Genomic DNA, 25,109 nt, shown 5'->3' with positions numbered 1-25,109 from the left:
AGGGAATGTCTGTGACATAGTCAGCTGATTTGATTAGGACCAACTTTGTGCAGGGCAGCCAAATATATGGGACTGAGCCGCTAGCTTTGGCTATAATAATCAAAGTGTTTCAATTGGGACTTGGATCCTCTCCATTTTAAGGGGGTATTTTGTCATTTTTGAACTTCTTGTTTTACATTTGGACAAAAATACCATTTTAAAATAACTAAATGAATAACTCAATTTCAAATGAAATTGAGAAGATCCTTCTTCGGCTTACCATTGACCTCTACCAATTTAGACTTCAATTCTGTAATCTAGGGGTGATTTTATTTAGGGAAAAATCCACTTCACGCTCCTGAAGTTTCAGGAGTTTTTCAATTTGAACTCCAAAGTATAAAAATTGGCAATGTACCCTCCTAATGTTTCAAAAATTTTCAATTTAAACCTTCTGTTACTAATTTCCGTCAAATTTGATGAAAATCTCTAAAATTACATAATTACCTTCAGGCTTTTTTTAAAAAAATTCCATCCAATTTAACGGAAATTAGTAACGGAAGGTTTAAATTGAAATTTTTTAAAACATTGGGGGGTACATTGCCAATTTTTAAACTTTGAGGTTCAAATTGAAAAACCCCTAAAACTTTAGAGGGGGTAAAGTGGATTTTCCACTTTTATTTATTTATTTATTTTTGTTACAAAGTGAATTTGGGTTCAATGAAAAGAGAGGGAGAGATCCAAAGCCGGCCTTGAATTTAATATTGCTTTATTTGCTTTATTTGTCTTTCTTTACGTTTTTATTTGTTCAAAAGCAACAACTACAGATGCAAAGAGAGGTGTTCTAACATAAGAGCTTGATCGAAGTTCACGGTAACATTTTGCTAAGATTCGATCTTTTTTTGTTATGAAGTAATATAAAATCATGGATGTACATTACAACACATAATAGGTCTCAAAATAAGCCACTCTTGGAGAATAAGAGCATGTTTGTGATTGTGTTTGAGAGTACTAAAAGTGCTTTGAACACTTAAAAAGCTCGTTTGAAGAAAAAAGTACTCATTTGGTAAAAAAATTAAAAACGTTTTTAAGGGTCCAAAAAGCCTAAAAATAACAAAAACACACTTTTGACAAAAGCTTAAAAATGAAGCTTTTGTCCAAAAGATTTTTTGACTTAAAAGCTCTATTTCTCAAACGCAATCCCAAACATGCCCTAAGCATTGTTGAGAAAATTATTTGTGGTTCAGCCTTTTATATATATATATATATATATATAATTGAGTATATTTGGTAAAGCAAACAATTCATGAGCAGCAAATAAGGGAAAGGGTGTTGAAGGTACTGCAAAGGTTAAAATGTTGTTTAAAGAATCAACAAGTTTCATGCTTTCTTAAATTCATATTCTTTAACTAAGCACTTTACTCACAAAAAAAAAAAAATAATAATAAAACTAATCAAGAGTGTTGACTCGCATTACTATTGATCTCCATTGGATCGGGATCCCCAATAATAACTAGGGAATTGCCCATTAGAAACAGCTGAAATTCTGACCATTGAATTTCATCCAAGGGTTTATACGCTGCTACATGTCCCACTAATTAAAAAATAATAAAATGTTATTTACATTTAATATATATATATATATATATATATATGGGGTGGCCAGCCACCCCATTTGAGACATGGAGGTGGGCAACCCCAAGGGCCGGTTGAGGGTGACTTCATGGCCCTAGGGGGGTGGCTCGACCACCCACAAGGGCCAAACCCAAAAAGTCCAAAAATTAATTTTTTTTGGGTTTGGCCCTAGGGGGTGGCTCGGCCACCCCCTAGGGCCATGGGGGTGGCTGTAGCCACTCCATGGCCCTAGGGTGTAGCTCAAGTACCTTCGAGGGCCAAACGCAAAAGTTGAAATTTTTGGGTTTGGCCCTAGAGGGGGGCCGAACCACCCCTTAGGGCCATGAGATGGCTTCTGCCACCCCCAATCGGTCCTTGGGTGTGGCCGAAGCCACCTTCATGGCAAAAATGAGTTGGCTAGTCACCATTTTTTTTCTTTTCTTTTGAAATTAGTAGGACACGTGGCAGTGTATAGACCCTTAAATGAGGTTCAATGGCCATAATTTCAGCCATTTTTTATGGGCAATTCCCCAGCTATTGCTGGGAATCCCGATCCATCTCATTAAGTGCATGTACACTTAGCTGTGATTTCCATTTAGATTACAATGTCCCAAATATAAGGTCACGTCAAATCTGATGGAACCCCCTATCCCACTAAGTACTACCCCTTAATTTAATAATTCAAAGTTGATAATAGATTAATAATCTTGTATTCAAACTCCATCGCTCACCTAATACTTTTTTTTTTCTTATAAAAAAAGTTAAAAAAAAAAAAAAAAATCAAATCAAATTTAACGTGGCTATGTCTAATCTGATGGAACCCCTATCCTACCACCCCTTAATTTAATAATTCGAACTTGATAACAGATTAATAATCTTGTATTCGAATTCAATGGCTCACCGGCCTCACCTAATACTTTTTTTTTCTTATAAAAGAAATTAAAAAAAAAAAAAATTAATTTAATGTGGCCATGTCAAACTAATGGAACCCCTATCCTACTAGGTACCCCTTATGCCTTAATTTAATAATTCAAACTTGATAATAGATTAATAATCTTGTATTCAAACTTGATGGCTCACCTCATTGTTGTTGTTTTTTTTTTTTTTTTTTTTTTTTTTTAAATTTTTTATAAAGCACTGGCTACTACCCCTTAGTTTAACATTTTGTTTACTCATAAGATAAGATTCGAGAACTAAAATATGAGACCAGCTAGACAACTGGCCACGTTGGATCTGATGGGTTTCCGTTAATTTAATGATTTATATTTATAACTTTTTTTTTTTTTTTTTTTTTTTTTTTTTTTTGGATAAAGTCCACGTACTTCCTTAAATTATCACTCAATTGTCAATGTCCTTCCAAACTACAAAAATATTGTCAATATCCCCCAAAGCTAGCAAAAAGATAAAAATGTCTCTATATGTTTCTTAATAAGACAAAAATACACCTATAAATTTGCATATTTAAAAAAAAAAATGAAAATTTTAATTTTAAAAAAACAATTGTTTTTTTAAATTCTTTTTAAATCATTTATTATTATTATTTTTTATACGAAAATTTTTAATTTTTTTTAAAAACGAAAAGTTTTTATTTTTTTTTCTTAAAAAAAAAAAACGAAAATTTTCAATTTGTATAAAAAAAAGAATTTTTTTTTCTTATAAAAAAAGATTTTTTTAACTATTAAATTTTGACACCACTTGGATTTTTTTTTTTTCTTTTTTAGTTTCAGGTTGTTTCTAGAAGTTTTGGTATTTTTTGTTTTTATTTTACTAAAGTGGTTTCATCATTAGGGGGAATATTGACTATTTTTGATAGTTTGTAGGATATTGTCACAATTGAAAATTTGGAAGGACATTGTCAATTGTATAATCGTTTGAGAGGGGGTATGTAGAATTTTTCCTTTTTTTAATGTGAAACTCAATCTATTTTAACTCAAACGTATATACAGAATAATAATAATAGTAAATAAAAAATAAAAAAATAGATCAAATAAAAAAAAAACCTCACTTACATACTAAATAATTTCTGGGTCCTATTGCCGCCCTAACATATTCCTCCAAAACCATCCTTGTTGAAAAGTTTTGCAAGGTGGTCATAGGCTCATAGCCTCAAGACATGAGAACCACAAAGTTATGCAATATATGTCTAACACAAACGAAACTTCTAACGCATCCGATTGTGTGTATTTTTATGCTACTTGTAATTGATTTAATGTAATGTAATGATAACAAAGAAGGGAGTGTCTATATTCTATAATTTATATGGAGGTGAGGGAAGGGGAAATAATATTATATGAACAAGAAACTGCATGCGTGGAAAGAGAGAGAATTGGAAAATTTGAAAGAATTCTATTTATATTTATTCCAAAAGTCAGCTCTCTTATTTACAGAGTGTGGGATACTTACTGGAATCCAATCAGAATCACTTTTAAAAAAAAAATTCTGAGCAATACAGGAGAGAAGGAGAAGGAACCACCATTTCAAACTTCAAAATTAAGAAACAAAAATTTGAGAGGGTGATGATTAAAGTGCCTGTGAAGCTTCTTGATTAAAATGCTTGTGATCCATGTATTCAAACAACAACTTTTTTCACAAAACAAAGCCGATGGACTCTAGACTATAAATTATGCACCTATCAAATGGACCCCACATTGAATTGGTGGGAGATAAGCTATTAGAGAAATACTACACTTTCTCTAATGCTCCCTAATTAATGCTATAATCTCAATGCATAGGATACCATTTCTTACTTTTAATTTTTAAAAATTAAGTAGTCCCTAATGCTATAATCTTAATGCATTATATGCAAAAGATAGCCTTTAGAGAAGTTGCGATGAACCTTCCTAACCTTCCTTTCCACGCCCACATAGGTTTTTTATTTGATTGTGTGTGGTCTGAGGGAAGTTTGTCGGTTGTCACCCTTTCTCTAGATCTACTTTTAATTTTTTTAAATTAAGTAGCTCCTAATTAATGCTATAATCTCAATGCATAGGATACCATTTCTTACTTTTAATTTTTTAAAATTAAGTAGCCCCTAATGCTATAATCTTAATGCATTATATGCAAAAGATAGCCTTTAGAGAAGTTGCGATGAACCTTCCTAACCTTCCTTTCCACGCCCACATAGGTTTTTTATTTGATTGTGTGTGGTCTGGGGAAAGTTTGTCGGTTGTCACCCTTTCTCTAGATCTACTTTTAATTTTTAAAAATTAAGTAGCTCCTAATGCTATAATCTCAATGCATAGTGCATAAGATACCCTTTAAAGAAGTTGCCAACACGTTTTCTATTCTTTTGATGATACCATTACAGAGCATCATATTGCTTCTGCTGAGGCCACAAGGAAATTAATTATCTTCCACAATGTTTAGAAAGCATAAAAGAAGACTTGATGGTATTTATTGATGGTCAACTTTTGAAAGCAAACTTCAATGTTTAGCAAGGGCTGGACAAAAACATCAAAGAAGGAGGAATAGGATCGTCTCCCGTCGAAAATGGATTAGAAAATATTCAATTTATGGTTATGATTTTTTATTGAAAATTCTAAAGCCACAAATATGACACTTATTTGCTGACCAAAAATAATAATAAAATATTATTTAGATTTAAATAGAAAAAAAAAAAAAAAACAAAATTATAAAATATTAAGGGGTGGATAGCTACCCCGTTGAGGATGGCCGAACCACCCCAATCGGGGGTTGGGGTGGCTGAAGCTGACGGTCTGGGCTCCGAAGCCACCCCATGGCCCTTGGGGGTGGTCCAGCCACCTCCAATGGCCAAATTTAAGAAAAAACAAAATTCCGTTTGGTCCTTGGGGGTGGCCGGACCACCTCCAAGGGCTATGGGATAACTTCAGTCACCCCTTAATATTTTATAATTTTATTTAAATCTAAAATAATATTTTTAGTTAGTAGGCAAGTATCCTATTTGTGACTTTAGGATTTTTAGGAAGAAATTCTAGCCATAAATTGGATATTCTCTAGTCCAAAATGGACTGGAGAGGATCCTATTCCGAAGAAGGATGCTCAACTTGTGAAAACATACCTCAATGTTTAGAGCATGTAAAATTGAATGAAATGTTGGTTGTGTTTGGCAAAGGGCTGGACCAAACCGGACCCAAAAACTCAAAAAATTCTTCTCAAAATCGATCATAACATTTCTACTTTTTACATCAAATCAATCACTTTTTATTACTATTCAAATCACTACAAAACAATTTTTTTTTTTACTTTTTTATACAAAATATTCTTATTTTTTCTCTCATATCAATCAAATCTGCTACGGTACCGTTTCACTCATCTTTTCCATTCCATTACCGAACACAGCCGTTGAAACTTGTATTAAAATGGCCACGTCTAATATGATGGAACCCCCTATCTTTCTAAGTACTACCCCTTAATTTAATAATTCAAAGTTGATAATAGATTCATTCACATTGCGAGTGCATGCGTGATTTTAGTAGGTGAGTCCGAAAATCACGCATGCACTCGCAATGTGAATGAATCTATCAGATTTTAACTGCTTCTGAACTATTTTAACTACGCAGATCAAGCAAGATTTACAAAGTCAAGGAATACCTTTAGAGAAGTTGCCATGAAGCTTCTTTCCACGCCCAAATAGTTTTCTACTTGGCTGTGTTCGGTGTGGGGGAAGTTAATATTGGTTCTTTTCCAACGCGTTTTCTCTTCTTTTGATGATACGATTACAGAGCAACATTTTGGTTCTGACATGAACATTTCCTCCTCCCCTTTGCCTTTTTTTTATTTTTTTATTTTTTCATGTTCAAAATTATTATTATCATTTTTTTTTTTTTTTTTTTTAAGATAAAGTTCACTTAACATCTTTAAACTATTATTTCAATGATAATTTACTTCTCAAACTATCAAAATAATGACAATGTACTTCCAATGCTAACAAAATGACTAAATTATTCCTATATAATTTTCAATAAAACAAAAATACCCTTAAAATTTTGAAAAGAAATTAAATTTAAAAGTTGATGAAGTTTTGTGTTTGTTGGGTTGAGAAATATTTGAATGGCTTGATATTTTGTGTTTGTAAAAAGTAGCAATTTTTTTATTTAAAAGTTTACTAAACTTTAGATAGCTCATTTGGGATTCTCGAAACTGGTTCTGCTGCAACTGCAATAGCAACCATCGATTCTCTACTGCTACTACTAGAATATTCAGGGGATTTGTTTATTTATTTATTCAAATAATCAGGGGCAAAATCAAGGTCTTTGCTTTATGGTGAGGGGCGGATATAACATTAAAATAAAATCTAAAAGAATATATTCTTTATGATTAAATCTTCAAATAGATATACAAGAATATGAGTTTTATAGCAGTATAGCAGTATTCGTGTTCACAAATCATAATATAACTCAAAGAGATTATAATTCCGATGTGAAAAAGGAAAAAAAAAATAATAATAATGTTTTTTTTAAGAGGAAACATCAAGTTTTCATAAATCAAAGAGAATAATCAAATTGATCAACAAGCATAATGCTTTCTATAAAATACAATTATTCTTTATCCACACTTGGTCTAGAGATTGATGAAGAATTGTTTTTATCAAATGGGCTGTTTCATATGCTTCCATGATTGAAGACCATTTAACGAGGTTCGAGTTTCGTCCATCAATTGACCATACCAACTCTAACAAGAGCTCTCATATGGCAAAACATGCACAATTTTTGACACATCGCCCTCTATAATTACTTGTTGAAGCCGCATGTCTCTGTAAAATTCTACTGTCTTCTAAGCTGTCATTGCTTCAAGTACTATTCAATCATACTACTTGTAATTCCATTCCGGTTTTTATGGGTAATGGAAAAGATGAGCTAGGGTAGAGCTAAAGTATTTTTTCTTACTAATAATTTGTTTTTTTTTTTTGTTTTTAATTAAAAATAAAAAATACAAAAGAGTAATAATATGGCAACTCTTAATAGAGCATAGGAGTGATTGTGTAGCCACCCTTGGCCTCTTATAGTGGCTGCATCGTCACCTTTGACCAAAAAAAAGGTGTCACCTCTATTTGGTCGGAGTGACTTTGGATTCATCATTCTTTTCTTTTATTGAGTTGTTGTTGTTTTTTTTTTTTTTTTTAAAAAAAAAAAATTAAGTAATAAGTCAGCCCCTATAAACGTACAAAAAAAAAAAAAAAATTAAACAACCATTTTATCAAAAATATTCCTACAAGAATATATGAAATTTTTTCTAAAAAATAATTTTTGAAAGGAAAAAGTGTTTTCTGAAACATTACCATATGATGCTTAAACTTAAAAGGGCTTAAATTTTGAAGATTGAGTCGGCGCATCAACTCAAGACGTGAGCAGTAGACGATAATGAGACAAATGTCAAAGCAAAGCTATTTAACAATGTCAAACAAAAATAAAAATGTATAGAACATGTAGTGATTTATGATGCTCGCAACTATCACAATTCTTATGGAAACGTCTTTTTTACATTAAAAAATGTTATGAGTATTAGATCTTTTATTAAGAAATAAGTACTAAGATGATGTAGAGCTTATTTATTTGTGTCTGTAGCATTTTTTTTTATTAATTGTTTTGATCATTTCCAATGAAAAAGTGTTCTATATCATCTTAGTTTCTATCTCTTGATAAAAGATTTAGTATCGATAACGCTCACAATTCCGGAACGTGGCTGAAGTTTTGGAACAAAAAAAGATTTGGCCTTTCCAAGAGTCTCACGTTAGTTTAGGAATTTGCTTAAAGTTAGGAGGTTTTGAAATGCAATTCCATGATGCCCTCTTTGCAAAATTTAAAAATTAAGAAGGAATAATGTTTTGGTGATTTTAAAAGTCTTCGCCCATAAAATCATTTGTATAGGAAGGCAAAATTTTGATTTCAATGCTTTCCAAAATGAGAATAGATAAATTTGATAACATATTTTCTTTCCTAAGATTCCTTTATGAAGTTCCTCAGGAGTACTAGCTCAATCGATTGGAGATCAGATCACACCACATGAAGCGGAGATTATTAGATCGAAGTAATTTTTTTTTTTTGAAAAAAAATAATAGCTAAAATAGATAAAAATAATTTTTAGCTATTACTTGGAGTGAGCCGTTACATTTATAATATCTGTAGTTCAAAAGTGAAGAACATTTTAATCTAGAAATATATTTCCTGCCGCCATTTTCATTGTGTATATATAATTGTTTTGTGCTTGACATCTGTATAATGTCTTGATCAATCAGTCCTCCTCCCTTTAGATTATCTAACTAAGCATTTTAACTTCTGAAATTGTTATTTAATTTGAACAAGAGATAGATTTTTTATTATATTTTTTTAATTCTGAACAAAAGATTGATGAGAGTCTAGAGATATGAACCAAATTAAGCGCAATCTTTTTCAACTTGAACTTGAACTCGAATACAAGGCAAATATGGTGCTTCATTTCAAAAAAAAAAAAAAAAGAAAAAAAAAAAAAGCAAATATGTTGCTTTGGAAAGTTCATTTTTTGCGTATAATGTCAGGCGGCCAAAGCCAAACATTTCTTAATTTGGGGGCTTGACTATGATAATTAACTCTTTGGACAAACTTTTGAATGAAATTAAATAGCTCCTAGTCCTAATGCTATAATCTCAATGCTTAGGATAGCCTTTAGAGAAGTTGCCATGAAGCTTCCAAAGCTTCTTTTCCACGCCCACATAGTTTTTCTATTTGATTTTTGTCTGGTGTGGAGGAAGTTTGTCGGTTGTCACCCTTTCTCGATGACTACTTTTAATTTTTTTTTTTAAATTAAGTAGCTCCTAATGCTATAACCTCCATGCATACTGCATGGGATATCGTTTTAAAATTCGTTAAAAGGGTATCCTATGCACTATGCATTGAGGTTATGGCATTTTAAAATCTTAATTGGCTAGTAAATACAATACAATACAATTCACAGAAATCATTCTTTGAGATTTCGTTTCTCTCTCGCTCTCTAAAACGTGAGCCACCCCAAGAATTCTTCACCGTAATCGATCAGCCAATCGCCTCCGTCAAGCTCCTCATAGAACCGCTTCCAGCTCCGTCGCTGCTGACCTCGGACCTCCAGCCAACGGATTCTCAGATCGCTTGCTTCGGTACCCTCTCTCTCTCTCTCTCTCTCTCTCTCTCTCTGCATATATAGAATCCACGGATTCAATTAATTTTGGCAAAGATTTTAAATTTTTTTCAACTGGTATTCTTTTGTTTCTATATTTTTATTGTTCTTTTATTCATTTGAGTTGGAAATAATCTGAGTTGATTTAAGATCTCGTCGCTTTGAGTGGGTTCTTGCTATGTAGTTGATTTTGTGGCTGATTTTGTTGATCTGATCCATGAATGCCTCTGTTTAGGAAATCTCTATTTAGTTGTCTGGCTGTACATGTCTTTGAGTTTCGGTGGCCATGGATTTGATCATTAGACAATCACTTGCTGGGTTGTCTTTGCATTGACTTTCGGTGGCCGTATATTTTCAATAGGTGTTTGTTTGTTGATGAAGTTTTGTGTTTGTTGGGTTGAGAAATATTTAGTTAAAGTTATAGCACTATTCGTGTTCACAAATTATAATATAACTCAAAGAGATTATAATTCGGATGTGAAAAAAATAAAATAAAAATTAATGTGTTTTTTTAGAGGAAACATCAAGTTTTCATAAATCAAAGAGAATCAACTTGATCAACAAGTATAATGCTTTCAATAAAAATATAATTATTCTTTATTTACACTTGGTCTAGAGATTGGTGAAGAATTGTTTTTAAGAAATGGACTGATTCATATGCTTCCATGATTGAAGACCATTTAATGAGGTTCGAGTTTCGTCAATCAATTGACCATACCAACTCTAACAGGAGCTCTCATATGGCAAAGCATGCACAATTTTCGACACATCGCCCTCTATAATTACTTGTTGAAGCCCCATGTCTCAGAAAAATTCTACCGTCTTCTAAGCTGCCACTGTTTCCGGTACTATTTAATCATACTAGTTGTACTCAATACTTTTAGCAAATAAAAATCATGTTATTTCACATAATAGTTAATTAATCATCATATGTAATTTCTCACGTCCTCTAACTATTTTTGAAGTCCTTTTCACATTCTCTTGCTTTTTTTTTTCTTTTAATGGAGCGTTTACAAAATAGGGGCCAAAGGCGGTGGCCTAAATTTCATATATATATATATATATACACCATGCCACGCTACAGCTAACCTGCTCCAACTTTCTTTTTTCTTTCTTAAAAAAAAAAAAAAAAAATCAAAAATCAAAAATCAAAATATCAAAATATAAATTTAAAGACAAAACACTCAAAAAAAAAAAAAATTTCAAATATTTTTCACGTTTATGTCATATTAAAACACAAAAAATACCTTAAAAAAAATGATTAATGTTATATAAAACAGAAAAAAGTTTTGAATTTTTTTAGGTAAAAGTATAAAAATTTTGTTTTATAGTTGATTTTTTTTTATTTGAATAGTAATAATAAAAATTTATTGATGTAATATAACAAATAAAAAAATATATATATTTTGAAATTACTTTTTTAAGAAAAGTTAAGAAAATGAAAAGGGAAAGGATAAAAAGGTTACCAAACAAACAGTGGTTTCCGAGAAAGTCCAAATGTCCAACGTGAATTTCATGGAGAACTAAAATTCAACAACGTACCTCAAAACTGAAGGTTTTGAGCATGAAAGAAGGGTGGGTTGGACAAAAACTTCCTCGTGGGAGTAGGGACGCGCCAACGCGGTTTTTTATTTTTTATTTTGGATGGTATATAGAATGGACTCTTTATATTTAATTTTTTCTTTAAAAATTAACAATTTTTTTTTTTTTTTTTAAAAAAAACTAATTTAATTAGCTTTTATCTTTATTTTATATTTAATTATTGTCATACATGCTCCATGCATTTCAAAATTTATAAAGTTTAAATTAAATAATTTTTAAAATTTATTTGGTTTAGAACTAATAAAAATAATATATATTTAACTAAAATTAAAAAAAATGTATAAAAAGTATAATGTTTGATTCCTTTTAAATTTGACAAGTAAATTTTACTTCTCAAATTTAGTTTTTTATTTTAGGAGCATTCACATTTGACTCCTTTAGAGAAGTTGCCATGAAGCTTCCTTAACCTTTCTTTTCCCACGCTACTTTATTGATTGCCATCCTTCTTTTAACGCGTTTTATCTTCTTTTGATGATGCAAAGCAGCATTGACTTTAATCCTGTTTAACTCCGGAGTTAAACTAGTTCTGCAACTGCAAGGCGCAACTATCTCTAGCTACTAGGTGGTAGTCTTGCATACACAGAGGAAGCCTTCTTCCATGGCTTCCCAAGGAGTCGCTTCCTCTTCTTCTTCCACTCGTCGGTGGACATACGATGTGTTCCTGAGTTTTAGAGGCGACGATACTCGTGACAATTTTACTGCCCATCTACACAAAGCTTTGTATCAAAAGGGAATCAACACCTTCATAGATGATAATGAGCTTAAAAGGGGAGAGGAGATTTCTCAAGCACTTCTCGAAGCCATTGAGGAGTCAAGAATTTCAATCATTGTATTCTCTCAAACCTATGCATCATCCAAATGGTGCTTGGACGAGCTAATGAAGATCGTTGAAACAGAGGGGCAAAAGGTTCTACCAATATTTTACAAGGTGGACCCATCAGATGTACGGCATCAAAAGAACAGTTATGAAGAAGCATTGGCTAAACATGCAAAAAGGTTCAATGGTGATGAGAAAGTGGAGAAATGGAAGGCAGTCCTAACACAAGTGGCCAATTTGTCGGGGTGGCATTTAAAGAATTACATGTATTTTTTATCAATCTTGTGCATTCCTTGTATTTTTTTTTTTTTTTTTTTTTTTAATATGAAAAGTTCAACTGATTAAATGTTTCTAATATTTTGTATTTGATAGGAATGAAGCTAAATTTATTGAAGAACTCGTACATGAGGTCTCAAGAATCGTGAATCACACATACTTGCATGTTGCCAACCATCCAATTGGAATAGAGTCTCGTGCACAAAAGATCATTTCACTTTTAAGTATTCATGAGAAGAAGGATGTACGCATGGTAGGAATCTTAGGAGCCGGCGGAATTGGTAAGACAACTATTGCCAAAGATATCTTCAACTCAATTGCCTCTCGATTTGAAGGTAGTTGTTTTCTTTCAAATGTTAGAGAAACTCCTTTGGTCGAACTACAAAATACATTTCTTTTGAAAATCCTAGGACCTAAGGAGGTGGTTTACAGTGATGACGAATGAATTATCAAGATAAAGAAAAGACTTTGTTCTAAAAGGATACTCCTTATTCTTGATGATGTGGGTAGTAAACGGGCCCAATTAGATAAATTGGCTGGAGAAGTTGGTTGGTTTGGTTTAGGAAGTAGGATCATCATAACGACAAGAGACAGCAAAGTATTGACTTCGCATGGAGTAGTTGATGATCTAACATATGAGGTGAAGGAATTGGACCGGAAAGAAGCTCTCGAGCTCTTTTGTTGGAATGCTTTCGAAGGAGACAAACCTATTGCTGGTTTTCTGAAACTAGTGGAAGATGCAATAAGTTATGTTGGGGGCCTTCCACTAGCTTTAGAAGTGCTAGGTTCATATTTGCATGGTAAAGATATGCGTAAATGGAAAAGTGCTTTGACAAAGTACAAAAGCATTCCTCCAAAAGAAATTCTGGAAAAACTTAGAATAAGTTATGATGGATTGGAGGAAAATGAAAAGAAAATTTTTCTTGACATTGCATGTTTTTTCATAAGAAGGTGGAGTGCAGATGATATTAAAATGCTAGATAGTTCTGATTACTCCTCAATTGATGGTATTGATGTACTTATACAGAGGTCTCTCATAACCATTCATGGGAATGTTTTGGAAATGCACAACTTATTGCGGGACATGGGTAGAGAAGTTGTTCGACAAGAATCATTTGACAACCTTGGTAAACGTAGTAGGTTATGGCTTCATGAAGATATTCGACAAGTCCTTGAGGATGATATGGTAAGTAGTTACATTAAGAGACTTTTAATTTTATATTTGTTTCTTTTTCACAAGTAAACATAGTTGAAAAATATTTCACTTTTTTTCCTTTTGTGAAAAAAAGATGAAGATTTATACACACGCATATATTAAAAATAATCAAACAAATAAAATGATTGTAAATAAGAATAAATAAAATTCATCATACGTAGTCGTCCTTTATTCTATTTCAAAGGTAGGCAATATTTTTTTAGTGTTTTGTTTTTCTAATAGGTAAGAGTAATTGGTAAATATGAAAAAAAAAAAAAAATGATGTACAAAATATTGACCTTTCGAACATTGTGATCACTCAACTTTGGAACATCTTTATACCAAAAATAAAATTACTTATTTTGAAAATCTCACAATGAAAAGCAACATTAAAAGAGAGATAGGTGGAATGTAATGTTGTGTCCTTTTTACAGAATATATAAGCTATAATTCTAGCAAGTACTAAAACGTGGAGAACTTTATACTTTAGTTTTGCCAGCTTGTACTGATTCATTGTCTTACTAGGGAACAAACAAAATTCAAAGCATATTGGTAGATTTGCCTGAAGGAGAAGACATGGTGGACTTGAGTTCAAAGGGCTTCGAGAAAATGAGAAACTTAAGATTGCTTATGGTTACCCCTAATGCACGTTCTTCTACGAGGCCCAATTTTCTTCCTAATACGTTAAGAGTGATTGATTGGCCTAATTGTCTTTTAGAATCTTTGCCGTCTAATTTTCGTGGAGAGAACCTCATTGTTTTAAGAATGCCTCATAGCCTTCTCAAGGAATTGAAGGAAATCAAGGTACAATTATTGGTTTTAGGAAAATTATGTCATGACACCCTCATGCTTCCGCCCCTTTTTTTTTTTTTTTTGGACATTGAGACCCAAGTTTCTAATTTGATAAATTTTAGAATTGTGCTTTGGAAATTTGTAAATCAAGACCGCAGTTAGTGTTTTTCGTAAAATAAATAACATAAATGGTATTAAAATACATTTATGCTTACATTATTATTTTGTTTTTAAAATAAAGTAGCTGGGTGATAGCACCTACCCAGCCATCGCTGGGCTTTGTGCCACACGGCCCCAACCTTCACCAAATGCCACGACCGGGGCTAGGTGGTTTCACCCAACCACGGCCAGCCACACCTTTTGTTTTTGGTATGAGAGGAATAAGTGTATTTTTCATATAATTTTTGTTATCTATTTGATGAAAACACTTACAAAGTTCTTGATTTACAAATACTTGAAGCACAAGTAAAAAATTCATCAAACTAGAAATTGGGGTTTCAATGTCAAAAAGTGTGAAAGCATGACGGACGGGTCTTGACATATTTTCCCTTGATTTTAAAATTTCTTCCTTTAAATTTTGTCGTAAATTTCCTTCAAACTAATTTATTTATTTATTTTTTTCTTACAGAATTTTCAAAGCATGAAAATTATGAATTTCTCTGGTTGTGAATTCCTAAAAATATTCCCGAATGTTTCAAGGATTCCAAATTTAGAGGATTTGTTGCTTGATGATTGTACAAATTTAGTGGAGATTCACCATTCAGTTGGATTTCACGATAAGCTAGTAAATTTGAGTCTTAGGGAATGCTATAACCTTAGTAGTTTTCCGAGAAGCCTCAAGTTGAGATCTTTAAAATATCTTGGTGTTATAAATTGCTCAAGGCTTAACTACTTTCCTGAAATTGAGTGTCAGATAGAGTGTTTAGAATGCGTCTTCTTTACAAACACCGGTATAAAAGAATTGCCTTCATCTATTGCGTACCTCATTGGGCTTGAAGAGTTATATCTACAAGGTAACAAAAACCTTGTGCATCTTCCAAGTAGCATTTCTCAGTTGCAACATTTAAATAAACTTAATCTCTGTGATTGTTCAAAACTTGTTAAGTTTCTAAATAAAATGGGGGAGATCAGACAATCCTTGCCCTCGATAGTATTTCCAGGACTGGGAGAATTGTATCTAAGGGATTGTGTCCTATTAGAATCAAGTTTCTTGAGTATATTTAATTGCTCCAGCACATTGTCAGTCTTAAAGCTATCGGGGAGTGCTATTGTTACCATTCCTGCATGCATCGAAAGATTTGATTGCTTGTCAAGTCTTTACTTGAATAATTGCAAGCAACTTCGAAAAATTCTAGGACTTCCACCAAATATAAAACACGTGTTTGCAGAGGGGTGCATGTCATTGGAAACATTTTTCGAAGAACCACAAACATCTCAATTAATGAATACATGGTGGTTACCGGAGCTTGAACTTGTATGGGATGAAACAACTTATTTGGCACGAGGCCCTGTGGGCAGTAGTGCTCCTTCTTCAACCTATCAGAATGTGCAAACTGTGGCAATAGCTCGTCCATTAAGGGTACGTAACTTCTTTCCTTGATGGATTAAGATATTCTCTCTCATATACAAGTCTGTGTGCCTTGATTTGTAGGTTGTATCACTGAAAATTTGTCATATTTGTGTAACAGAGACTTTATGATAAGCATCGTTACTTTCAGTGTTTGGTTTCGGGAAATAAGATTCCAGATTGGTTCAACTATCAGAAAATGGTTTCAAATAGTAATGAATGTCAAATAGATACTGATGAGGCTGCAGATATGTTTGGGGAGTTCACAATAATTGCTTTCTCTGCTCTTGTTGGAATAGACGATGTAGAAACAGATCGTTTATTTTCATGTAACATTATCATCACTGCTAGCGGTAGTACAATCGTTGACGAGATTGCAGGTCATTGGATACCGGAATCAAGTTATGTATGGCTAAGTTTCGATGTTCCACAATATTATTTTAAGCTTCGAAGTGTTGATCGTGTGCGAGTTACATTTAAAGTTCCAAAGCCAGTGCACTTCAAAAGTTGTGGATTCCATTTGGTACATCTTGTAACGAGAGAAGGCGATTGATTTAATAGATGGAATTCAACTTAAAAAGGGACCCCATGACGATGATGTGGAAGCTTGGAATCCAAAAGACATCTTTGGCTAATACACAGGTTACATCGCCAGCGTCGCTTTCTCCAATCATGCACAAATTTGAAGGTTCGTTTTACATTTTTTTTCTTTTTCCCCAAAGGACCCCAGCTCTAGAATTTGCTTGTCGATTTGCCCGCCCTCTTAATTGTGGATCAACTCTTCCTGGTTTGGAAGCAGATCATGCTATTTTTTGAATTTTTGGTGCAATTGACAAACGGGGGTCATATTCTGTAGATTTGACTATGACAAGTTTGTGTAGAGAAAAAAACCAGTCTTCTATATGGTTTTGCGCTACCTAGCTAGCTATGTGTTCTTTCCTGGCTTTGAATGCTTAGATCTTTCATCCTTATTTATTGGTGGCATTTGGTACCTATATGGTTCTTGCTGGCTTCTTCTAATTGGGCATGAATGAGAAGTAAGTCCACCTATCTAAATAAATATGGCATCTAATATATATATATATATATATCGTGCAAAACAGGTGAAAATTGTTGTAGCAAATAAAGGAAAATAATGGACAAAAACCAAGGATTTAAGTGGTTCGTCAAATAGTGCTTAATTAAGTCCAGGATGAGTGTTTGTTTCACCAATAAACTGTTGAAAAATTTTAGGTTACAAGCTCTCACTTTTCCTCTTTAATTACCCAAAAGGACGGCTCCTCTCATACAATAAAACACACTTAAACTCTAATTAAAGTTTTATGATGTTTATGTATATAAAAAAAAAAAAAAAAGTTGTAATCCTAAAAGAGAATTGAAGGTACATTACAAAACAAAATATGGCTCAAAATAAGCCATTGTTTAAGAATAAGCATTGTTGAGAAATTCTTTTTTGGGTTTGCTAGCAGAGATGTACAGTGGCTAAACCTCATCAATTTCCTCTGTTCCTTGCAGGTGAAGCCACATTAGAGTTGCTGCTGAGGCTCTGAAGTTGGTCATGTTGTCATTCTTTGCTTACATGCTTTAGCTTATGACATTTTTATTTTTATAAATTTAGTTAATCCATTTCATAACTCCATTTTCTGTGATATCTGGAGGCCGGTTTGTTAGAATGGATAGCCATGTTTATCCTGACTATGTGGAAAGGAGTTTATGTTTGTCCTTGTGTGATGTGGTGTATGTATCACTTGATCTCGTCGAGTATCTAGTTCAATTGTGAAGCACATTTTCATTTAGAAATTTATTTCTTGCCATTTTCATTTATTATAATTGTTTTGTGCTTGAGATGCATATAATGCCTTGATCAGTCTCTCTTTGGAGTCTTTCACTAAGCATATAAAGCGTTTATTCCTTTTTGCCATTTTAATGACACGGTTTTAGAAATGGCAAGAATCTGATTAACCCTAAATGTATTTATATGTTTATATATGGTATATACACACTACCTTTGATTTCTGTTTATAAGTATCTCTTTCTTTGGACTGTTTGATAGGTTGTAAATGTAGCACAGTTGAAGACTTTTCTGTTTTTTTTCCACTTAAAATGTCTTCTTTGTGTTCTTCTTGTGTCCCTAAAAAAGTAATGTAACTTTTAAAATCACTATTGTATTAAAGTTAAATAGTAATTTATCACAAATCCTATAATAGTTTTAAAAAAAATTTCAATTTTAAAGAACATAAAAAGACTTTTAGCATTACTTAGTTTGATAATACTTTTTAAGAGGTGTTTTTGTATTTCGATTGAAAAGAAATTTCAGGGAAGAATTGACGGTCAACTTGGCGATGAGAGCATTGAGAAGGGTCCTTTTTGCGACTACCTCGTGGGAGTAGGGATAGACCACTGATGATTGATGCCTTGATGTCGATGGAAAAATCATCCATTGCATACGGGGAAGTTGCCATGAAGCTTCCTCAACCTTCTTTTCCATGCTACTTTATTGAATGTTATCCATGTTTTAACGCGTTTTATCCTCTTGACTTTCCATGTTTATGCCCACGTCTCGCGCCGGCCTTCACAGAAATCATTCTTTGAGATTTCGTTTCTCTCTCGCTCTCTCAAACGTGAGCCACCCAAAGAATTCTTCACCGTAATCGATCAGCCAATCGCCTCCGTCAAGCTCCTCATAGAACCGCTTCCAGCTCCGTCGCTGCTGACCTTGGACCTCCAGCCAACGGATTCTCAGATCACTTGCTTCGGTACCCCCCCTCTCTCTCTCTGCATATATAGAATCCACGGATTCTTTTTTTTCTTTTTTCGTTTTTTTCAACGGTATTCTTTTGTTTCTAAATTTTTATTGTTATTTTGTTCATTTGAGTTGGAAATAATCTGAGTTGATTTAAGATCTCGTCACTTTGAGTGGGTTCTTGCTATGTAGTTGATTTTGTGGCTGATTTTGTTGATTTGATCCATGAATGCCTCTGTTTAGGAAATCTCTATTTAGTTGTCTGGCTGTACATGTCTTTGAGTTTCGGTGGCCATGGATTCGCTCATCAGACAATCACTTGCTGGGTTGTCTTTGCATTGACTTTCGGTGGCCGTGGATTTTCAATAGGTGTTTGTTTGTTGGGTTGAGAAATATTTAGTTAAAGTTATAGCACCATTCGTGTTCACAAATTATAATATAACTCAATGAGATTATAATTCGGATGTGAAAAAGGAACAAAAAAAAAAAATTAATGTTTTTTTAGAGGAAACATCAAGTTTTCATAAATCAAAGAGAATCAACTTGATCAACAAGTATAATACTTTCGATAAAAATATAATTATTCTTTATCCACACTTGTTCTAGAGATTGGTGAAGAATTGTTTTTAAGAAATGGACTGTTTCATATGCTTCCATGATTGAAGACCATTTAATGAGGTTCTAGTTTCGTGCATCAATTGACCATACCAACTCTAACAAGGGCTCTTATATGGCAAAGCATGCACAATTTTCGCGACATCGCCCTTTATAATTACAAGCCAATTACAAGCCCCATGTCTTTGCAAAATTCTACTTTCTTCTAAGCTGTCATTGCTTCAGGTACTATTTAATCATACTAGTTGTACTCAATACTTTTAGCAAATAAAAATCAGGTATTTCACATAATAGTTAATTAATCATCATATGTTACTTCTCACCTCCTCTAACTATTTTTGAAGGCCTTTTCACTTTCTCTTGCCTTTATTTATTTTTTATGTTTTTTAATTTTTTAATTTTTTTTTTTTTTATGGAGCCTTTACAAAATAGGGACCAAAGGCGGTGGCCTAATTTTCATATATATATATATATATATATATATATATATATATATTTTGTTATACCATGCCACGCTACAGCTAACCTGCTCCAACTTTCTCTTTTCCTTTCTAAAAAAAAAAAAAAAAATCAAAAATCAAAATATAACTTTAAAGACAAGACACTCAAAAAAAATTCCAAATATTTTTCACGTTTATGTCATATTAAAACACAAAAAAACACCTTAAAAAAAATGATTGATGTTATATAAAACAGAAAAAGTTTTGAATTTTCTTAGGTAAAAGTATAAAAATTTTGTTTTATAGTTGATTTTTTTTATTTGAATAATAATAATAAAAAGTTATTGATGTAATATAACAAATAAAAAAAAAGAAGAGTATTTTGAAATTATTTTTTAAGAAAAGTTAAGAAAATGAAAAGGGAAAGAATAAAAAGGTTACCAAACAAACAGTGGTTTCCGAGAAAGTCCAAATGTCCAACGTGAATTTCACGGAGAACTAAAATTCAACAACGTACCTCAAAACTGAAGGCTTTGAGCGTGAAAGAAGGGTGGGTTGGACAAAAACTTCCTCGTGGGAGTAGGGACACACCAACGCCTTTTTTTTTTTTTTTTTTTTTGATGGTAAGATAGAATGGACTCTTTATATTTAATTTTTTCTTAAAAATTTAATAAAATTTATATAAAAAAAACTGATTCAATTAGCTTTTATCTTTATTTTATATTTAATTATTGTCATACATGCTCCATGCATTTTAAAATTTATAAAGTTTATAAATTAAATAATTTTTAAAATTTATTTGGTTTAGAACTAATAAAAATAATATATATTTAACTAAAAAAAAAAAAAAAATTGTATAAAAAGTATAATGTTTGATTCCTTTTAAAGTAAATCTCTAAATTTGACAAAGTAAATTTTACTTCTCAAATTTAGTTTTTTTTTATTTTAAGAGCATTCACATTTGACTTTTCTATAAAAAATTTATTAACAAAATTCATAAAGAAAATGTCATGTATACAAACTCTTAACTCAATGTTAAATTTAATTTTATGCCTTTTAAATGTAAAGAGCTCAAAAGTGAAACTTATTTATTTTGTAATGTTCTTTCTCTTTTATACGTATTCTTCTTTTAAATTTTTAATGCAAATGATCTAAAAGTTAGTTTCATTAATAAAATAGAACTAGAGAAATATTTAAAGAGCTTGTTGTTTAATGATTTTAAGAAGTAATTAACTAACTAAATCAATTAAATAGATTTTTAGAGTCAATTTTTTTTTTTTTTTTTTTTTTTTTTTTTAAAAAAAAATAAGTAGCTCCTAATGCTATATCTCAATGCATAGGAATAGGATAAATACCCTTTAGAGAAGTTGCCATGAAGCTTCCTTACCCTTTCTTTTCCCACGCTACTTTATTGATTGTCATCCTTCTTTTAACGCATTTTATCTTCTTTTGATGATGCAAAACAGCATCGACTTTAATCCTGTTTAACTCCGGAGTTAAAATGGTTCTGCAACTGCAAGGCAACTATCTCTAGCTACTAGGTGGTAGTCTTGCATACATAGAGGAAGCCTTCTTCCATGGCTTCCCAAGGAGTCGCTTCCTCTTCTTCTTCCACTCGTTGGTGGACGTATGATGTGTTCCTGAGTTTTAGAGGCGAAGATACTCGCGACAATTTTACTGCTCATTTATACCATGCTTTGCGTATGAAGGGAATCAACGCCTTCATAGATGATGATGAGCTTAAAAGGGGAGAGGAGATTTCTCAAGCACTTCTCAAAGCCATTGAGGTGTCAAGAATTTCAATCGTTGTATTCTCTCAAACCTATGCATCATCCAAATGGTGCTTGGACGAGCTAATGAAGATTGTTGAAACAGTGGGGCAAACGGTTCTACCAGTATTTTACAAGGTGGACCCATCAGATGTACGGCATCAAAAAAATAGTTATGGAGAAGCATTGGCTAAACATAAAGAAAGGTTCAATGATGATGAGAAAGTGGAGAAATGGAAGTCAACCCTAACACAAGTGGCCAATTTGTCGGGGTGGCATTCAAAGAATTATAGGTATTTTTTATCACTCTTGTGCATTTGTTGTAGATTTTCTTTTCTCAATCCAATTACTTATGTACATACTTTATCTCTCTCTCTCTCTCTCTCTCTCTCTATATATATATATATATATAAATTTCAACTCATTAAATGTTTCAATATAATCTTTTGTATTTGATAGGAATGAAGCTGAATTCATTGACGAAATCATTCAGAATGTCTCAAGAATCGTGAACCACACATACTTACACGTTGCCAATCATCCAATTGGAATAGAGTCTCGTGTACAGAAGATCAACTCACTTTTAAGTATTGGAATGGTGAATAATACACGCATGGTTGGGATCTTAGGAGCCGGTGGAATTGGTAAGACAACTATTTCCAAAGCTATCTACAACTCGATTGCTTTTCAATTTGAAGGTAGTTGTTTTCTTGCAAACGTTAGAGAAACTTCTCAGCGAAATTCTGGTATGATCAAACTACAAAATACGCTTCTTTCGAAAATCCTAGGACATATTGTGATGGTTGACGATGTTGATACAGGAATTACCATGATAAAGAAAAGACTTTGTTCTAAAAGGATACTTCTTATTCTTGATGATGTTGATGATAAATTGGTCCAATTAGATAAATTGGCTGGAAAAGTTGATTGGTTTGGTTTAGGAAGTAGGATCATCATAACGACAAGAGACAAGAAAGTATTGACTAATCATAGAGTAGTTGATGATCTAATATATAAGGTGGAGGAATTGAATTGCAACGAAGCTCTTGAGCTCTTTCGTTGGAATGCTTTCAAAGGAGACAAACCTATTGATGATTTTCAAAAACTAATGGTATCTGCAATAAGGTATGCTGGGGGCCTTCCACTAGCTTTAGAAGTGCTAGGTTCGGATCTATATTGTAAAGATATACATCGATGGAAAAGTGCATTAGAAAAGTACAAAAGCATTCCACACAAAAGTATTCAAGAAAGACTTAGAATAAGTTTTGATGGATTGCATGCAAATGAGAAGAATATTTTTCTTGACATTGCATGCTTTTTCAAAGGAAAGCCAAAAGATTATGTTAAAAGACACCTAGATAGTTGTGATTTCTTCTCAGATGATGGTATCGATACGCTTATGGAGAAGTCTCTTATAACCATTGATTCATTCGACCTATTGGGTATGCACGACTTATTGCAAGACATGGGTAGAGAAATTGTTCGACTAGAATCACCTGAAAACCCTAACAAACGCAGTAGATTGTGGTTTCATAAAGATGTTCATCACGTCCTTGAGGAAAATACGGTAAGAAATCACATCAAGAAACTCTTTTAATTTTATATTTGTTTCTTTTTCACAAGTAATTAACCATACTAGAAAAATATTTTACTTCTTTTTTTCTTCGTAAAAAAATGATAAAGAATTATGCACACATACACATACACATACACATACATGTGTATATATATATATAATGTATAATACATATATCTATATCTACATGTATATACAAAAAAATCAAATAAGTAAAATGATTGTAATTAAGAATAAGTAAAATCATCATACAAACTTGTCCTTTATTCTATTTCAAACGTAGACATAGTTTTTTAGTATTTTGTTTTTCTATTAGGTAAGAGTAATTGGTAAATATATATTAAAAAGAAGAAGAAGAAGAAGACATATTTGACCTTTGGAACATGGTGTGATGGTGATCACTCACTTTGGAAAATTTTAGTAAAAGAAAATTACGTATTTTGAAAATCTGAAAATGGAAAGAAACATTAAAAGATGATACATGGAATGTAAGTTTCTTTCTGTTTTACAAAGTATTATATATATAATTCTAGTAAGCAATAAAATATGGAGAACTTTATGCTTTGATTTTGTTGGCACACTACTAATTGATTGCCTTAGAGAATCTCCAATAGCTTAGTTAAAAGACCAATATTAGCTATATTTAACTATTATTGCTCTTTTTTTAACTCCAACAGAGTAGCTTGCCATTAGCTAGAATAACTACATTGCTATAATGAATATCAATTTGGAGTTATTAACTGTAGCACACTAGATTAATAAAATATTGTTTATTGTTTCTTTATTTCACCCAACATCTTTTATTTCTTCTGAACACCTCTTCACATCTGCTAGGTCTCTCTCTCAAACACAAAATTTCTTCACACAAAATTTATCTCTCTCGCTCACAAATTTCTTCACACAGTTGGATGAAAAAATTGAATGCAGAAAATTTATTTCATGGAAACACACGGAGGAAACAAATCAATTGTAGTTGGATGAAAAAATTTAATGCAAAAAAAAAAAATTATTGCATAGAAACACAAGGATGGAAACAAATCAATTGCAGTTGGATGAAAAAAATTATTTATGTTATTAATTTTAAGAATTAGTACTTGCATGTGAGATGAATGTTCCTCATATGTGTTTATTTTTGTTTTTATGAATAATTTCTATATATGTGTTTGTTTTTCCCTTTAATTAAGTGTTGGCAATAATATAATAAAAAAAGAATGAGAAATAATATTTTAAAGCAAGTAGAGAATGAAATAGATAATCTGTTAGAGTGTGTAGTGAAAAAACAATAGCTAAAGTAAATAATTGTATTTTTTCACTATGTAAAATACCTAATGCTATTGGATACGCTCTTACTAGGGAACAAACAAAATTCAAGCCATATTGGTAGATCTACCTAAAGGAAACAAGACGTGTGTGAGTTCCGAGGCTTTCAAGAAGATGAAAAGGCTTAGACTGTTTCTGGTTACGCCTAGATCGAGCTTTTCAGGAGGGCTTAATTTTCTCGCTAATTAGTTATGATTGCTTGATTGACATGAATGTCTTTTAGAATCTTTGTCATCCATTTTGTATGAATGCCCGGGAGCCTCCTCAAAGGATTGGAGGGAGTTGAGGTACAATTATTTTTTAGAGAAATTATGTCTCGACCTCCTCGTGCTTTTGCATTTATTTTTATTTTTTTCTACATTGAGACCTTAGTTTCCAATTTGATGAATTTCAGATTTGTGTTTCTGAAATTTGTAAATCAAAAGCTGTTATGGGCTTCATCTCACGCAAGATTTTCAAGAGGTTTGTTTTGTGGAGAAGTGTGTTTGGTTACGGGTTTTTATTTAACTTTATTCGAGTATGCATATATTCTTGTTCTAGTTTAGGAATATGATATCTTGGTTTATTTGTCATACCTAGTTCTGTTTTGATACGGGATTAAGATAATCCTTATCCTAGTTTATGTAATATGAAAATATGATATTATTGAAAAAAAAAAATGGTTGAAAAAAAAGGGGAGAATGAAACCGAGAATATAT

The 25,109-nt window shown here is 32.2% G+C and overlaps 1 protein-coding gene and 1 pseudogene across 1 annotated transcript; both read left to right on the top strand.

Moving 5' to 3' along the window:
* Positions 1 to 11,791: 11,791 nt before the first annotated feature.
* On the top strand, positions 11,792 to 14,543 carry LOC132185475 (disease resistance protein Roq1-like; annotated as a pseudogene).
* A 3,651-nt stretch (positions 14,544 to 18,194) lies between these two features.
* LOC132184970 (TMV resistance protein N-like) lies at positions 18,195 to 24,901 on the top strand. Its single transcript, XM_059598776.1, has 4 exons — positions 18,195 to 18,704; positions 21,213 to 21,808; positions 21,975 to 22,159; positions 24,445 to 24,901. The coding sequence occupies exons 2-4, from the start codon at positions 21,324 to 21,326 to the stop codon at positions 24,483 to 24,485; spliced, it is 711 nt and encodes a 236-aa protein (XP_059454759.1). The 5' UTR covers positions 18,195 to 18,704; positions 21,213 to 21,323; the 3' UTR covers positions 24,486 to 24,901.
* The last annotated feature ends 208 nt before the right edge of the window (positions 24,902 to 25,109 follow it).

Source organism: Corylus avellana, chromosome ca6 (assembly GCF_901000735.1).
Source record: "Corylus avellana chromosome ca6, CavTom2PMs-1.0".
NCBI classification, from domain to species: Eukaryota; Viridiplantae; Streptophyta; class Magnoliopsida; order Fagales; family Betulaceae; genus Corylus; species Corylus avellana.
Note: the sequence above shows the minus strand (reverse complement) of the source record. Positions and strands in the feature narration are given on the sequence as shown.

Bases quoted from the DNA above. Each gene is read 5' to 3' on its own strand.
- LOC132184970 (XM_059598776.1), top strand. From the start codon at position 21,324: ATGGCTTCCCAAGGAGTCGCTTCCTCTTCTTCTTCCACTCGTTGGTGG. The intron at 21,809-21,974 runs GTATTTTTTATC...TGTATTTGATAG, and splicing joins TGGCATTCAAAGAATTATAG to GAATGAAGCTGAATTCATTG. The intron at 22,160-24,444 runs GTAAGACAACTA...CGCTCTTACTAG, and splicing joins CTTAGGAGCCGGTGGAATTG to GGAACAAACAAAATTCAAGC.